Source organism: Opisthocomus hoazin, chromosome 21 (assembly GCF_030867145.1).
Source record: "Opisthocomus hoazin isolate bOpiHoa1 chromosome 21, bOpiHoa1.hap1, whole genome shotgun sequence".
NCBI classification, from domain to species: Eukaryota; Metazoa; Chordata; class Aves; order Opisthocomiformes; family Opisthocomidae; genus Opisthocomus; species Opisthocomus hoazin.
The window spans coordinates 16,281,151-16,296,913 of NC_134434.1; the positions used below are offsets into that span (position 1 = coordinate 16,281,151).

Below are 15,763 nucleotides of genomic sequence, written 5' to 3' on the forward strand. Positions count from 1 at the left end.
CCTCGCCCTGCCCCGCCGGCTTCCCCGTCCCCGGGCCGGCGAGGCGCGGACGCGCGGGAGTTGGCGGGGCTGCGGGCGGCCTTGATGATCTTGAATTTTTTTCTGCGCAAAAAATGCTGTGCCGCTGTGGCTGAAGAACAAGAGGAAAGGAGCAAGGAAGCAGGAAGCGAGACCCAGACTCCCGGCCAAGAGAGAAGGTCGGGTGAGCGACGCAGGACGATCAATCCGAAGAACGAAGGAACCGCGTGCCGAGAGACCCTCGGCAGGGGACTCTGGGGTGGGGGACAAGGGGATGTTATGGATATCTAATAAAATAGATGTTATGGATGCCCAATAAAGCGCTTCTGCTGCTGCTTCTGTCGGGAGCTCCCCGCAGCCGTGCTGGGCCCCGCGGGCGATGGAGACCTCCCCGCGCCACAGCCGCCCGCGACGCAGGCGACGCGCAGGGCGCTTTGGGGACGAGTTTTTGGATGTTTTGCGTCAGGGGAGGCTTAGATTGGACATCGGGAAAAAACGTCCGTGCTGCGGGGCGGCCGGGCGCTGGCGCGGGGGTCCCCGGCCCGGGGGGTTCAGGCACCCCGGGGTCGTGGTCCAGCAGGGCGGTGCTGGGGTGCGGCTGGACGTGGCTGTCCCCGAGGTCCCTTCTGCACCCTCCGCGAGCCCCCGCGATCCCGGGGGGGTCCGGCAGCCCCCTCCCGCCCGCGACCCCCGCGCCGGGCACAGCCGGTGCCCGCAGCAGCCGTGGGCGGGTGGGTGCGGGGCACGGCTGGGTGCGGGGAGGGGGGATGAGGGAGAGTGGGCAGGGCCCGGGCGGTGACGCGGGGAATGCGAGGCACGGCTGGGTGCGGGCGGGGGGGGGGTGATCAGGGCCCGGTTGGGTGCGGGGGGGGGGATGCGGGGCCCGGCTGGGTGCGGGGAGGGATGTGTGAGTGATCAGGGCCCGGCTGGGTGCGGGGGGGGGGGGGGGCGGGGCACGGCTGGGTGCGGAGGGGGATGCGGGGCACGGCTGGGTACGGGGGGGGGGGTGGACGGGGCCCGGCCGGTGACGCGGGGAGTGCGGGGCCCGGCTGGGGGCGGGGCCCGGCTGGGTGCGGGTGGGTGCAGGGCCCGGCTGGGTGCGGGGGGGAGGTGAAGGGGGGGGGGGTGGGCAGGGCCCGGGCGGTGACGCGGCAGAGCCCGCCCAGCCCCGCATCCTCCGCCCGGGGCCGCGCAGCCGGCGGGGCCGGGAGCGATGGCGGCGGTGGCGGGGCTGTCCCTGGCCGTGCCCCTGCTCTGCACCGTCCTGGCCATCGTCCTCGCCGCCCTCTTCGTCCGGCTGCGGGGGGGCGGCGGGGGGCGGCCGGCGGAGCGGCCCCGGGAGCCGGAGCCGGGGGCCGAGGGGGGCCGGGAGCCGGCGGGGGGGGTCGGGGAGGAGGCGGCGGCGGAGCCGAGCCCGGCGGCCCCCAGCCCCCCCCAGCAGCCCCCGGCCGAGCCCCCGGAGCCCGGGCAGCGGGAGGAGGCGGAGGAGAGCGAGGTAAGGCCGGAGCCCCCGCACCCGCACCCGCACCGGCCCCGATGTCCCCGCGGGGGGGGTGCGGGGGGGGGGGGGTGCGCAGCGCCCGGGGTTTGCTCTGAAACGGGAGAGATTGGGGCAAAAGGCGGGGTTTGCCCCGGGAGGGGGGGGGGGGTTGGGGCTCCTTTCCACCCCCGCACCCCCCCGCCCAGGAACGCTCTTAACGATAATCGCGACAGCGAAGGGTTAAGGGAAGGGACGCGTGCCTCGGTGCGAGCCCCTCCCGCCCGCACGCCCCTCCCTGGGGAGCCTTTCCCTCCCCCGGGGGGTTGGGGGGGGCTTCTTTCTTCCCCCCATCCGCACCGTCTCTCTCCGGGCTGCCGGAGGGGCCCACACTCGCAGTGCGGGGGTTTCTCTCCTGGGGGGGGTCTCTCCTGGGGGGAGTCTCTGTTGTGGGGGGGTCTCTCCTGAGGGGGGGGGTCTCTCCTGGTGGGGGTCTCTCCTGGGGGGGGTCTCTCCTGGGGGGGGGTCTCTCCTGGTGGGGGTCTCTCCTGGGGGGGGGTCTCTCCTGGGGGGGGTCTCTCCTGGGGGGGGGTCTCTCCTGGTGGGGGTCTCTCCTGGTGGGGGTCTCTCCTGGGGGGGGGTCTCTCCTGGGGGGGGTCTCTCCTGGTGGGGAGTCTCCCCTGGGGGGTCTCCCCTGGGGGGAGTCTCCCCTGGGGGGGGTCTCCCCTGGGGGAGGGTGTCCTCTGGGGGGAGTCTCCCCTGGGGGGTCTCTCCTGGGGCAGCCCCGTGTCCCCGCGGGCTCAGCTGAGCATGGGGATGCTCGGGCCGGGCAGCGCAGGCCCGGGGCGCAGGCGCCGCTGGTCATCAACAGCAGCGTTGCCGACCCTCGGCGGCCGCGTGCCGGCTGCGGGGCAGCGCGCAGACCCCCCCTCGCCTTGGGAGGCGTCGCCGCCGCCTCACCGGCCGGCCCTGGGCGAGGCCCGGGGGCTGCGCTCGCCCCACGCGCCCCGGTGCTCCGCGACGCCCCGGCGAGCCCGGAACCGCTGTGTGGCTGGGGCGGGGGGCTGCCGCCCCGCACCCCTCCTCGCCTCCCCTCCCGCCGAGCCTCGCGGCTCTCCCCTGCCCGGCAGCCCCCTCCCTCCGCCCCGCGTCCTGGAAGCCGCGTCGGTCCCTGTGCCGCGGGATTTGCCGGTGCCTTCGGGTGCCAGGGGCTCGGTCGAGCCCCGGGGCCGCCGTGGGCAGCGAGGCTGGGGCGCAGGCAGCGCAGGGCCCCGTCGGGACAGGCGCCCGTGCCCAGCGCTGCCGGAGCCCGCGGGTTCGGCTGCCGGAGCCTTCTCCGGAACGCTTCCCCTCCCCTCCGGCTGCCGTCGGCCCCCGTTTCGCTGCTGCGATGCCCACGGCCCGCAGGGGTGGGCTCAGCCGCTTGGTCCCAGGGCTGCGTGTGCCCGCAGGCGAGCCCTTGCTGAAGGCACGGGGGTCCCGCGCCCTCCATGAGCCTGGCCGGGCCCCGCGGGACCACCCTCCTGCGCTGCCCGCGGACCCCCACACAAGGCACCCTTGAAGCAGGGTCCTGGCCAGCTGCTCCTCTGGGAGATGGGTGCTGGCTGCGGGAGCACAGCAGGGCAGGTCGCCCCGGCCCCGAGCAGCATCCCTCCGGGGGGACGGGGACCGGGCGGGGGGAGTCCGTGCGTTCCCCCCGCGCGCGTGTGAGCGGGGAGCAGCGCCCGGGCTGCGCAGCCAGCGGCCGATCCCGCGAGCAGAGACCTGGCCCACAGGGTCTGCCCTGCGCTCCCCGGTTTTCCAAGCTGCTCCCTGCAGACATCCTCAGAGCTGCTTCCTCCCCCTCCTCCTCCTCCTCCTCCTCCTCCGAAGCACTGCTTAGGCCAGAGCCCAGCAGACGGTACGGGCACGGACGGGGCTGGCCTTGGGCAGGGCAGCGAGCGCCGGTGGAAGCGTGCCCGGCCCGACCCGCGTGGGCTCGGCCGAGGGCTCGGACCCCGACGTGACTCAGCAGAGGAGGCTCCCGGATGGCGTCCGCTCGGCCGCGGGCTCCCGGCAGCGCGGGGCTGCTTGGCTGACTCGGTGCCTCGGCAGGCAGAGGGCTGTGCCTGGCACTCCCAGAGTTTTATTTCCTTTTTTCCCCCCTCTCCTCTGCGCTGGGCTGGTTCGGCTCCGCGGCAGCCGTCAGATGCTGACGGGTGAAGGGCGCAGGGAGCAGCCAGGCTGTGGTCCATGCCCGGAGCTCTGCATCCCGCTCCCGGCCCCGCGGTGTGCGACCGGCTGCTCCGAGCGGCGCGGGTTGAGGGTCCCCTGCCCGGCCCCGGGACAAGCGGCCGATGCAGCGTCGTGCCCGCAGCTACGAAACGAAGCAGGGGCAGAGAGGGAAAGGAGCCCCGGAGTCCGTGTTTCCATAACTGCTGGCAGTGGTTCCCCTTGTCTCTGCTGGCTCCCGTCACTGGAAAAAAGTTAATTAGTGTGTCGCCGTCTGTTCTCATCCCCATCCCCAGCTCGTTAACGGATCAGGCAGTGCCTCAGAGCGATCCCCTAACGGAAAACTGCCGGGTGGGAACCACAGCATCACCAGGGCTGCTGAGTCTTGCTCTGGTGAGAAGCGGTCGGCGACCCTCCGCTCTCGGAGGGGTCTTTCTGCTGGGGAAGGGGCCGACGGCAGCGACCAGGCAGGGTTTTCGGCACCGGGGACGCTGTCCTGGCCAGGGTGCTCTGAGGTGGGGAGGGCAGGCGGGCAGTGACAGGCTCTCTGCCGGTCTGCTTTGCCAAGGGTTACAGAATCACAGAATCCCAGCATGGTGGGGGTTGGCAGGGCCCTCTGGGGATCCCCCAGCCCAGCCCCCTGCCCAAGCAGGGTCACCCAGAGCAGGCTGCACAGCACCGCGGCCAGGCGGGGCTGGAATATCTCCAGAGAAGGAGACTCCACAGCCTCCCTGGGCAGCCTGGGCCAGGGCTCCGGCACCCTCAGAGGGAAGAAGTTCTTCCTCGGGTTCAGCTGGAGCTTCCTCTGCTCCAGTTTGTGCCTGTTGCCCCTTGTCCTGTCGCTGGGCACCACTGGAAAGAGTCTGGCCCCGTCCTCCTGACCCCCACCCTGCAGATATTTATCAGCATTTTGAAGGTCCCCTCTCAGCCTTCTCTTCTCCAGGCTGAACAAGCCCAGCTCCCTCAGCCTCTCCTCGTAGGAGAGATGCTCCAGTTAACCACAGCTGGTGGCTGCAGAGAGAGCAGTGCCCCGTGGGTGACAGAGGGGACAGCTCGAGGTGACCCAGCAAGGGGCATCCTTGCCCTCGGAGGTGCCCTGGCTGCTCATCGTAGCCAGGGAAAGTCGCGTAAACCCTGCCCATTGGGGACAGCGTGCTGTGCTGTGCTGTCCCGGACAGGGATGTCACCTGCCTCTTCTGCCCCGGTCCCCTGCGTCCCCCACCCCGTCTGTGCCTTCCCGGGGTTCCCAGCACCCCGGGCACACCAGGCAGCAGAAGCAGAAACCACCCGGCTCCCAACTTGCGTTAAATTTCAGAAGTCGGCATCTCCCCCTCTAATACCTCCAGCCCGCCTTCCCCGTGGCACCAGGGAGACCGCGTCTAATTAGTCTGGCTTTAATTGGCAGCCACACAGGCTTCCTCCGCGCTGCCACGGGGCTGGGGCACGGTGTGGGGCATGGCGTGGGGCACCGTGTGTCCCCTCCAGTGGGACCCGGAGGTCGGGGGGCTGGGTGCGGCCCGGGAGCTTGCGCAGAGCCCTCGATGCCTCGACGCCTTCCGAAGCGCCCGGCCACGCGAGGCTGCGGGGCGAGGGCTCCCTGCCCGAGGGTGCCGCTGGCCCACCCGCCGCGGCCGGGGACCTCCCGGCGCTGGTACCCGCGGCGTTTGCGAGGGGCAGCACCGAAGGAGCCGTCCGGGCGCGGGGCTGGGGGTGCTGCGCCGGGGTGCGATGGGTGCTCTGAGCCAGGGCTCAGCCCGGCCGTGGGGCTCCTCGTCTCTCGCCGTCGGGCGCAACGGGACGTTCCTCGTCAGCCCCGGGGCTGCTCGACCCCTCGCTGCGGGCGGGTGGCCCCGGAGCTGCGGCAGGGCTCCAGCCGCTCCGTGGCTCGTCCTCACCCGCAGCGGTGACGGGGGGACTGGCGGGAGCAGAGGGTCCCCGCGCTCGGGGGGTCACAGCTCGGCACGAGGCACGTCCCCCGCCGGCACCCTGCGGCTGCCGGGGCCGTCACCCGGGGCAGGAGAACGGCTCTCGCTCGGTGGCAGAGCAGAGGGGAGCTGCCGGCGTAGCGGCTGCTTTGCTGGGCTAAACTCTGCCCAACATTATTATTTATCCTTTTTTTAAAGGCTAAACTCTGCCCAACATTGTTATTTATCGTTTTTTTTAAAGGCTAAACTCTGCCCAACATTATTATTTGTCCTTTTTTTTTAAAGGCTTCTTCCTTCCCCTGTTTCTGCTGGCTTTTCTCTCTGGCTGGCTGGCTGCTGTCTGCTTTCTCTGCCTCTTGCAACGTCTTGCATCAGGCTTGGAGCAGAAAGCGCAGCCATAAATGGCAACGCGCGGGGCCCGGGAGCTTCATCCGAGACAGTTTTCTCCCCCAGCTTTGCAGCCTGGGATCCTCCCTGCTCCTGGAGCTGGGCTGGGGCACTTGTCTGTCCCCGTTCTGCCCGCAGTGCCGGGGCTGCCCCGATGACCGAGGGCAGACACCAGCCCCCCGGCCTCCCCGCGTCCCTGCCGAGACGGGAAAGCCGAGGGGTTTGCGCCGGGGATGGAGGAAGCGGGGAGGAAACGGCCAGACATGAGCTGAAAACCAGATGATGCTGCGATGGGGAGCCCAGCCCCCGCCTCCCGTGGGGCGGGGAGAGGGCTCGCGGCGGCAGAGCAGGGGGGGGATTTTGGGGGGCCAGCACCAAGCTCCTGCGGCTGAGCCATCGTTCCCCAAGTGACCCGTGGCCCTCGGAGCTGCCCGTGCCCCCGGCGTCCCCGGAGCTCCCCTCCTCCCTCCTGCTCGGCTCCGGAGCCCGGTGCTGCCCAGGCGTCGCGCGGGCGTCTGGCTTGTCGGCCGCGGGAGCTGAAGGGCGAACGCGTTTCTGATGACCCAACGAATGCCTCGGCCCGGCGCTGCCGACAGCCAAGGTGGACGCGTGGCTGCGTTGTTATTTAAGGTCAATGGCTTGCTGGGTTTTAACCCCGCGGCGGCGGGCGCTGGGCTCTCCGGAGCCGCTGGCAGGCTGTGCAGAGGGATGCGTCACCCTGGTCCATCCCGGCAGGCGGGGAGCGTGGGGCAGGTTCCCGGCGCCGGGGCCAGGCAGCTGCCCCCAAACACGTCCCCGTGCCGACGCCGGTGGCGACGCCATCCTTGTTTGCCGCGGCAGCCGGCCGGTGTCGAGTCTCCTCCGGATGCTCCTGGATCATGGCGCGCGCGGTTGCCCGCGGTGCTGCTTCTCACCCTTTTCTCTTCCGTGGGGAGGCTTGCTTGGTCGGCGTGCGACCGTGGAGAGACGCCGGCTCGCAGGCTGGCGGCCGCAGCACTCAGGTCATCGCTTCTCCAGCAGCTCCTCCTGCCCCCGTGCCCCGGTCCGTGCTCCCCTCGCTCCCCACCGCTCACAACAGCCTCCTGGGCTGGGTTTCATGTAGCAGAGCAGTGCCCGGGGTGCCACAGCGAACTCTTTGGTGGTCCTGTCTCCCAGCACTGCCCCAACACCTTCCCCCTCTGTTTTTGGCTGCCGGACACTGCCCGGTTCGGGCAGAGCAGCCCCCAGCCCCCAGCTCCCGCTGCGGGGGGAACCAGCACGGCAGCCCCCGCGGCAGGGCCGAGGAGCCCCAAAACTCGGGGCAGGATCCCAGGGTGTCAAGATGCTCCAGGCAGGGAATGCTCTCCCCCCCGGCCTGGCGGCAGGGGCTGCGGGCACGGCCGGGCTCCGAGTGGGGATTCGGTCCCTGCTGACCGTTTTCCAAGCCAGCTCCCAGCCTGGCGCTGGCGTTTCACCGAGAGGCCGACGGACGCGGCGTCCCGGCTCCCGGCCCACGTGTGTGCTCCCCTCCGGCACAGAGGGGAAGGGGTGGGCTGGGGGGTGCTGGGCGGGCTGGGGGCAGGTGGGGGAAGGCTTCGTGCAGGGGTCGAGGCCATTCTGCTTTCAAAGCTGTCGCGGGACTGAGAGGGTCGGGGAGCCCCAGCTCCGGGACCGCAGCAGGGGGACAGGGGGTGTCGAGGGGGTGCTACCCGGTGATGGAGAAGGCGGAGGACAAGGGGCAACGGGCACGAACTGAAGCAGAGGAAGCTCCAGCTGAACCCGAGGAAGAACTTCCTCCCTCTGAGGGTGCCGGAGCCCTGGCCCAGGCTGCCCAGGGAGGCTGTGGAGTCTCCTTCTCTGGAGATATTCCAGCCCCGCCTGGCCGCGGTGCTGTGCAGCCTGCTCTGGGTGACCCTGCTTGGGCAGGGGGTTGGGCTGGGTGCCCACAGAGGGCCCTGCCAACCCCCAACATTCTGGGATTCTGGGATTCTGTGGTGCCCTTGCGCTGGTGGTGCTCAAAGCTTTCACCTCTTTCCAGCTCCTGCCTCCGGGTCCCTCGCCTGCCTCCAGCCTGGAGCACACGGGAGAAGTGGAGGATGGATGCGGCCCCACGGCGCTTTCCAGCAAGGCAGAGGTGCGTGGGGCAGCGAGCCGGCCCGGGAGGGTGGCACGACGACGTGCCGGTGTCCCTGCACAGGTGGGACGTCGTCGCGGGGTAGCAGTGGCCGTGGAGGGGGTGAAGCCTCCTGCTGCGCTCCCCTGGGGGGGGGGGGGGCTTTTAAAGCCTTGATCCGTTTGAAGCAGAGAGCATCGGCGCTGCGGGTGCGAACGCGCTGCTCGGGTGTGCGGGGGGCTGGGGGTCAGCAGCGGGGGTCGCGCTCGGGCAGCCTGGGCGGCTCTGCCGCCGGCACAGCGATGGCTGCGGGCGCGAGGGAGCGGGCGGGCGGACGGACCAGGGGAAGGAGGTGCTGGCATCTGCTCCGAGCCGTCCAGGCAGAAAAATGCTGCGCTGCGGCGAGCTACCGGCTGTCGCGAGCGGGGGGTTCCCAGCACGGCCACGGCCACGCCGTCGCCTGCGCCTGGCAGCCCCGCTGCTCCCTCATCGCTCCCGTCAAACATTTCGTCCTCTGGCTTGGAGCAGTGAGATTTTCCTTCCTTGGGGGTTTGGCACCCAGATTTCCTGCTTGCTCCCGCTGTTAAATGCTCAGAAATGCTCCGTTCCTGACGCCTGGGCGGGGAACGGGCTGAAATATCCCTGCTTGTGCCGGCTCCCGGGGGCATCCCGGCTGGCACGGAGAGAGGGACATGATGGGGAGCCTCTGCCCCAGGCTGGCGGCCGAGCCCTCGGGGCCGGGGCTGGGCATCCCCTCCCCAGGGCCACCCTTGGGGTGCTTCCGCTCCCCACTGTCCCGGGAAGCCTGGCTGTCCGGAGGGACGTGCCCGTCTTTGGGGCGGTGGCTGCGGGGGTGTCGGCGGCACGTCCTTCTGGGCAGCCCGAGCGCAGGGCGGCGAGAGGAGGCCGAAGGGCTGGGAATAACGCGCATTCCTCGCCGATGACAGGCTGACCGAGCTCTGGGCGCGGGCTGCGTACCGCGCTCCCGCGGGTCGTGTAAAGCCGGCGCTCGGCTCCGCGCGGGGTCCCCCCCGGGCCGCCTTCACCTCCGCCTCTCCCGCGTCCCCCTCGACGGCCTGGTGCCTCGCCGGGCTCCTTCCCCTCTGCCCCGTGTGTTGTGTCCAGCCCCATCGCTCCGGATGGGACGTGTGGGGCCGGGAGGGGTGCGGGAGGACGCGTGCTCGGGGGGCTGCGGACCCCCCGGCTCGGCTCGCGGGGGTGCGCAGCTGGGGCGCTGGGTGCTGCGCGTTGCGGGAGGAAGGCGCGGGGGCATCGCCGTGTCTCCAGGGCCGGAGCGCTGCTCTCCCTCCCTGCTCGCCGTCCACGTGGCTCCGCTGTGGGTACGGCAAGGGGAAGGGGTCTGGGCTGGATAACGCTGCTTGTAGCTTGCGGGGGGCAGCCCCCAAAACTTCTGATACAGCTTTGCATCCCGGCGGCTCGCGATGCAGCCCCCTGCGCGTCCCTGGGCTGGGCGGGGGGTGCGGGGGGTGCTGGCGGGGGGTGCCGGCGGGGGGTGCCGGCCCGGGAGGGTGCTGGCACCAGACTGCGCCTGGGGATGCCGGGCTAGCGGGTCCTGCTTACAAACCTCACCGTCCCCTCGGGGATGGGTGGGCACCCGCAGCTCGCAGCCCTTGGGTGGGAGATGGCAGGAGGAAGGCAGACTAATGAACCTCGCTCGTTAGCGAGCATCCTGCTGGTCTCTTCCTGGAAGGAGGCAGGGACGGGGCGCCCAGCCCTCGCCTCGGGAGCTCCGGTCTCTGCCCTGTGGGCTCCGGCGCCAGGGCCAAGCGCGGGTTGTGGAGCACAGCACCTCCTCCTCACAGCTGCTCTCTGTTCAACTCCCCCAGGAGGAAGATCCGGACTTGGAAAATGAGGAGTTGGTGGTGAGAGAGCCGGAGGATGAGGATGGTGAGTGCCGAGCACGCCAGCGCTCTGAGGAGAGGGCGCGGATGGGTTCGCGGGGCTGAAGCCCGGAGTGCTTGGGGATGGGCTCCTTCCTCCGGGGAACGCAGAGGAGGTTCCTGCCCTGGCCGCAGCCCATGTGCTTCCCCAGCTGCCCTCGGGTGTTCGCCATGGGCTGGCTTTGTGATGAGGCTGCCCCAGAAGCTCCTTCCTCGCATCCAGGACAATCTCTGGGGGCTTTAGCCAGAGCTGTGTTTAACTGATTAGCCAATTAGTTGACTGGAAAATGATTAATTGACTAATTGGGGTGGCAGCTGCTGTGCTCGTAAGAAAATGAAGCAGATGGTGCCAAGCCAGAGCGCGTGTCTGGAGGGGACTCTGCTCTCCCGAGCAGCCCCGGCGATGCTGGGCCGTGCCAGGAGCCCCTGCCTGGGGTGCCCGTGGGCAGCAGCGGGGCTTGGGGTGTGCCCCTCGCCCTGCCCCCCTTTCCGCTTGCCCTTTTTGAGGTGCTGCCTGGCAATCCCCTGGCTCGGGAGGATTACGCCTAATGCCGCAGAGAATCAGATTTTAATCCCGGCGCTGTGCCCGCAAGGTGGGGGAAGCGCCTTTGGGGACGGAGCTCCCCGAAGACACTTGCTCCGCGCCGTTGGGCTTCCTCGCAGCGCTGGGGTCGGGGAAGCTGCGGTGCGGGGCCGCGGGAGAGCTGGTCTGAGGCGCGATGGGCGCGTCCGGCCGAACGGATGCTCCGGGATGCGGCTCTGCCAGGCGCTGCCTCCCTCGCTGCAGCCCGGTGTCAGCGCTGCTCCGGCACCGCTCGCATCGCCCCGGAGCGCGGTGGCTTGGGATCAGGTGGAGACGATGGTCCCTGGCCAGGGGTCATCGCTAGCCCAGCATCCTCCCTAAGCATCTCCCGCAGGCAGCCACCAGCCCCTCTCCTGGGTCGTTCACAGTTTCTGGGGCGGTTTGTAACGGGACTGGGCGAAGCACCGGCTCAGCCCGGTGAGGAGGAGGTGAGCGGAGCGCAGCTGGGAATATCGGAGCTGCCTGGGCTTTGCTGGGAAGCAGCCTCGCTCCTTCCCTCGCCCCTTCTCCCGCGCGGTGCTGGGTCCTGGCCCGGCCGCAGCCGCTGAGCTGCCGCCCGGCAGAGATCCCTCTCAGGCTCACGGGCCTGGCCCGGGGGTCAGTCCCCGGCCCGGGGTGCAGCCGTGGGGCCAACCCCCCGGAGCAGCTTCTCCGTGCCGGGCAGCGGGGCAGGCAGGGGGGAGGCAGGAACTCGTGGCGTGCGCTGGAGCCAGCGCCTTCGGAGCAGAGGCGCGCTGGAGGGGCTGCTTCCCCCGGGAGCCCCCGGTCACGGCGCGGGCAGGGAGAGGAAGGACAAATGTTTTCTTTAATAGGAACCAGTGGAGGCTCGGAGTGAGTGGGTCACCTCATCTTTCTTAGGGGCTTCGCTGTCCCTGTGAAAACTCGCCCTCCTCCTTTCCGCCTCTTTCCTGGTGTTTGTTTTCAGTCTGTGAAGGAAGTTCCCAAGCTCAGAAAACACCCAGTGGTTCCCAGAGCCACACGCCGGCTCCTTTTTAACCACGACATGTGGGCAGGGAGAAGGGTGGCCTCCTCGCCTCCCTCTTCCCTTGTTGTTTTCTGGTGGGGTGGCAATTAAACTGCCCTTTGTGGGACAGGCAACATCCCAAATCTCACTTTACTCGGCAGAAGGCCACATGAGGAAAATGATCTTAATTTTCCTTGAAATCCGGCGAGCTATAGGCAATGCAACGGCTCCCGCTCGGCAGCAGGGTAAGAAGCAGGATGGTACACACCCTCTTTTGTTTTTCCCCTTTCTCTCCATATCCCCCAAAGCAGCAGCCAGCCGAATTGTCTCGCCGTGCGCTTTTACGGCCGCCGAAGCCGCAGCGTTACTGCTTGTCGCCAGCTGGCCAGGCGTATGTGTCTGCGGGTTCGGCGGGCTTCCCCGCGAGGGAAGCGGGGTGTGAACGTCTGGAGCTGCGGGACTGGAGCGTGGCGGTGTCTGGGCTTGTGTTTGGACACTTGCCCAAATACCGGGGAAACGCTTCACCTCGTCATTCCCTCAGGAGCCCCGGTGGTGGTTTGGGATTAGAGGAACACTCGGATCAGTAACTGGACAGTAACCCACCAGGACCTCCCCGGGAAGCTCCCTGAGATCAGGGACGCAGAGATGTAGAGGAGCAGGGAGGAAGCAGAGGCGTCTGCAGGGAGGAGGTTTCTGTTCAATGCCCAGCCCGCTGGCATCACTCCGGGCACACTCCGCTCGCTGGTGGCAGTGACCTCGCAGCGCTCGGCGTGCTCAGTCTCAGCTTGTTTGTGAGATCTCAGATTGCCCCTTCTGCAGAACAAGGCGCTGACTCGTCTTCTGCCTGGGGGTCCCCAAGGTCAGCGAGAGCTGAGGGCGTGCGGGAGCTTTGGGTCGGAGGAACCCTGAAGTCAGCAGCTGACCCTGGACACAGGGAGAAAATCCTTAAGGGCAGAATTGTCCGGAAAATAAAGGGAAGCTGCTGATGCTGGATCCTTCTGGCTGTGAGGAGGGGAGGAGAGGGGCCGCGGGGTTTTTTCATTTGAGTGGGTGACCTGGACAGGCTGGAGAGCTGGGCAGAGAGGAACCTGATGAGGTTCAACAAGGGCAAGGGCAGGGTCCTGCCCCTGGGGAGGAACAACCCCAGGCACCAGTACAGGCTGGGGCGGACCTGCTGGAGAGCAGCTCTGCGGAGAGGGACTGGGAGTGCTGGGGGACGACAGGGTGACCATGAGCCAGCAGCGTGCCCTGGGTGCCAAGAAGGCCAATGGGATCCTGGGGTGCATGAGGAGGAGTGTGGGCAGCAGGGCGAGGGAGGTTCTCCTGCCCCTCTGCTCTGCCCTGGGGAGGCCCCATCTGCAGTGCTGTGTCCAGTGCTGGGCTCCCCAGTTCAAGAGAGATGAGGAGCTACTGGAGAGAGTCCAGCGGAGGGCTATGAGGATGAGGAGGGGACTGGAGCATTTCTCCTACGAGGAGAGGCTGAGGGAGCTGGGCTTGTTCAGCCTGGAGAAGAGAAGGCTGAGAGGGGACCTTCGAAATGCCTCTAAATATCTGCAGGGTGGGGGTCAGGAGGATGGGGCCAGACTCTTTCCAGTGGTGCCCAGCGACAGGACAAGGGGCAACGGGCACAAACTGAAGCAGAGGAAGCTCCAGCTGAACCCGAGGAAGAACTTCTTCCCGCTGAGGGTGCCGGAGCCCTGGCCCAGGCTGCCCAGGGAGGCTGTGGAGTCTCCTTCTCTGGAGATATTCCAGCCCCGCCTGGCCGCGGTGCTGTGCAGCCTGCTCTGGGTGACCCTGCTTGGGCAGGGGGTTGGGCTGGGTGACCCACAGAGGGCCCTGCCAGCCCCTGCCATGCTGGGATTCTGTGATTCTGTGGGTGGAGGCTTAGAGACTGTGGTGAACATGGTGCCTGCAGCAGCAGCGGCGAGGGTTGGAAGGGGCTTCCCAGGCGGCTGGGGCAGGGAACAGTTTATGTACAGCTGGAACAGTCTCTTCTGCTACAGAAGACGGAGGAGTTTCACCACTCTTGGGGTCTTCCTGGTGCTGGGAGGTACCGTTCTGGGTATCTGGGTTGTGGAGAACGTGCAATTTTTCAGGGCTGTGCAGATAATACAGTAACATCTTCTTTTTGCGGACCCCTTGGAGGTGTCCCCAGGACTCCGAGGGATGGTGGGAGCAGCAGATGTTTCGGGATGGATGTGGAAATAGCGATGCTGGATGGCTCGAGGTGAGGCAGCCGAGCCCTGCAGTCCTTGGCAGATAACGGCTGGCGGATAAACAGCCCGCGGATCACCAGCAAAGGCAACCACGCCGCTCCTCCGGGGCTGCCCTGTGGGTTGACCTCCACTCCCGTTGTTGTCCTCATCCGTGGGAAGATAAAGCAGGGGAGAAGTTTTTAAGAGCAAACAGTGCTCGAACAAAATCCGATTGGGAAAGGATCGGCTTTGGCTCCGAGTCGTGAGCGTCGGTGCTCTGCTTAGCGCAGGGCCGAGCCGGGGAGGAGAGCAGCGGGGCTGGAGCAGGAGCCCTCGGCTGCCTCTGCGGGTCCGTCGGCCACGGCAGAGCGGCTGGGCCCCGGCTCTGTTGGGGCTCCCGGGGCTGCCTTGGCCCAGCTCCCTTTGCAGCCCCAGCATTTACAGCGCGGCACCTCCTTTCTTCACGAGGCTCGTCAAGGGCTGCAGGAGAGCTGCTGGGCTGTGCGGCCGGGGACGGCTCTGCTGGTGGCTCCGTCCGTCAGCCACCACCTCAAAGGAATGCTTACGAAGTTGTGTCAGGCAGTGCTGCTGATGGGACTAAATGCAATGTGTTCATTACGTCTTGTCAACATTTTTCTGGCTTTCTCTGTAATGAAAACAAGATAAATGTGAAAAGTTAGGCTCAAGAGAAAGGTTGATGTTTACTGACCCAGATATCCTTAGTCTTCTTTAGTTTTCCTTTAACCTCAGGGGTCCATACGGGGACCAGTACTGTTAAATATCTTAAGCAGCGACGAAGACAGAAAGATTGAGTGCACCCTCCACAAGCTTGCAGGTGACAGCAAGCAGAGTGGTGCAGTCATGCCTGAGGGACAGGATTTTTAATTATGTTTTATGGTGGTGATGGGTTGACAGTTGGACTTGATGATCTTAGAGGTCTTTTCCAACTGTAATGATTCTGTGATTCTATGACTCTGTGATTCTGTGTAAGGGCCCCTGGGCAAGGGGAGGGAGAGAGGAGGAATGCAGGTCTGGAGAGAAGCGGAAAATGCCACGAGCTAATCGGGGCAGGATTAGCATGTCTTGATAAGCCAAGATGGGCCTGCCAGGCTTTGAATCCAAAGAGAGCAGCAGCAGATGGCTCCTGTGCTGTGGGATTTAAGTGTGTCTGCTCCCGCGCCGGGCTGCTCGCTCGCAGCAGTCCTCGCGGTTTCCAGCGCCGGCTGCAGCCGAGGCTCCCACCGTCCTCTGGCCAGCAACGCCTCGGCTCTGCACCGCAGTCCACACAGCTTCCCCGGAGCTGCCCAGGCTTTCTGGAGCCTTGAGCTGGCTGTGGAAGCATCTTCTGGGGTGGCCATAGCGTTTAGGGCGCGTGCGTGGGAACAGCCGGAAGCTCGAGGGAGCCGCCTGCTGCGGTCGGTCGTCGCTCTCGGGAGGTCCCGGGCTCACACAATCTCTTGCTCTGCTTCATCTCTCCCTCTCCCACCCGCCAGCTGCAGATGAGGCGTTCTCTTTCAAGTACAGTCCTGGGAAGCTGAGGGGAGACCAGTACAAGTCAATGATGACCAAAGAAGAACTTGAGGAAGAACAGAGGTAGGTTGGGTTTCCTTTTTCTTCTTGCCGAAGGCCATCTGGTTGGTGTCCTCCCACAGCAAGCTGGGCGTGCTCAGACGTCTCTCCCCAAACCTCCTTGGTAGCCTTGGGCTCAGCATCTCATTGCACCGTGGTCCAGACCTCTCCCTCCCAGGAATACGTGAGAACAACGAAGGTCACGCTGATCCCGGAGGTGAAGGCTGTGGCCCTGTGTGCCGTGGGAGCTGCTCAAGCTCCTGCTCTGGATGCTCAGACCAAGTTTCCCAGCTGCTGCGAGCTGATGTAGTTCCCCTGATCCCATCAGTACCATGCTGATTTACATCTGTTGAGGACCTCATCTCTGGCTGTTTCCCTTCGCTTTACCCTGCGGGTGGCCTCCAAGCTGAGGGCATGGGCATAGCTCAGAAATGCTGCAGC

At 67.1% G+C, this 15,763-nt stretch overlaps 1 protein-coding gene across 3 annotated transcripts in view; it reads left to right on the plus strand.

Moving 5' to 3' along the window:
• Nucleotides 1-1,199: 1,199 nt before the first annotated feature.
• MXRA7 (matrix remodeling associated 7) overlaps nucleotides 1,200-15,763 on the plus strand; it is a 31,394-nt gene continuing 16,830 nt past the window's right edge. For all 3 annotated transcript variants that reach the window (XM_075440793.1, XM_075440795.1, XM_075440794.1), the window contains exons 1-4: nucleotides 1,200-1,513; nucleotides 8,036-8,131; nucleotides 9,958-10,018; nucleotides 15,247-15,346. In XM_075440793.1, the coding sequence (XP_075296908.1) occupies nucleotides 1,232-1,513; nucleotides 8,036-8,131; nucleotides 9,958-10,018; nucleotides 15,247-15,346 (539 nt within the window). In that variant the 5' untranslated portion in view covers nucleotides 1,200-1,231. The remainder of the gene's footprint in view (nucleotides 1,514-8,035; nucleotides 8,132-9,957; nucleotides 10,019-15,246; nucleotides 15,347-15,763) is intronic.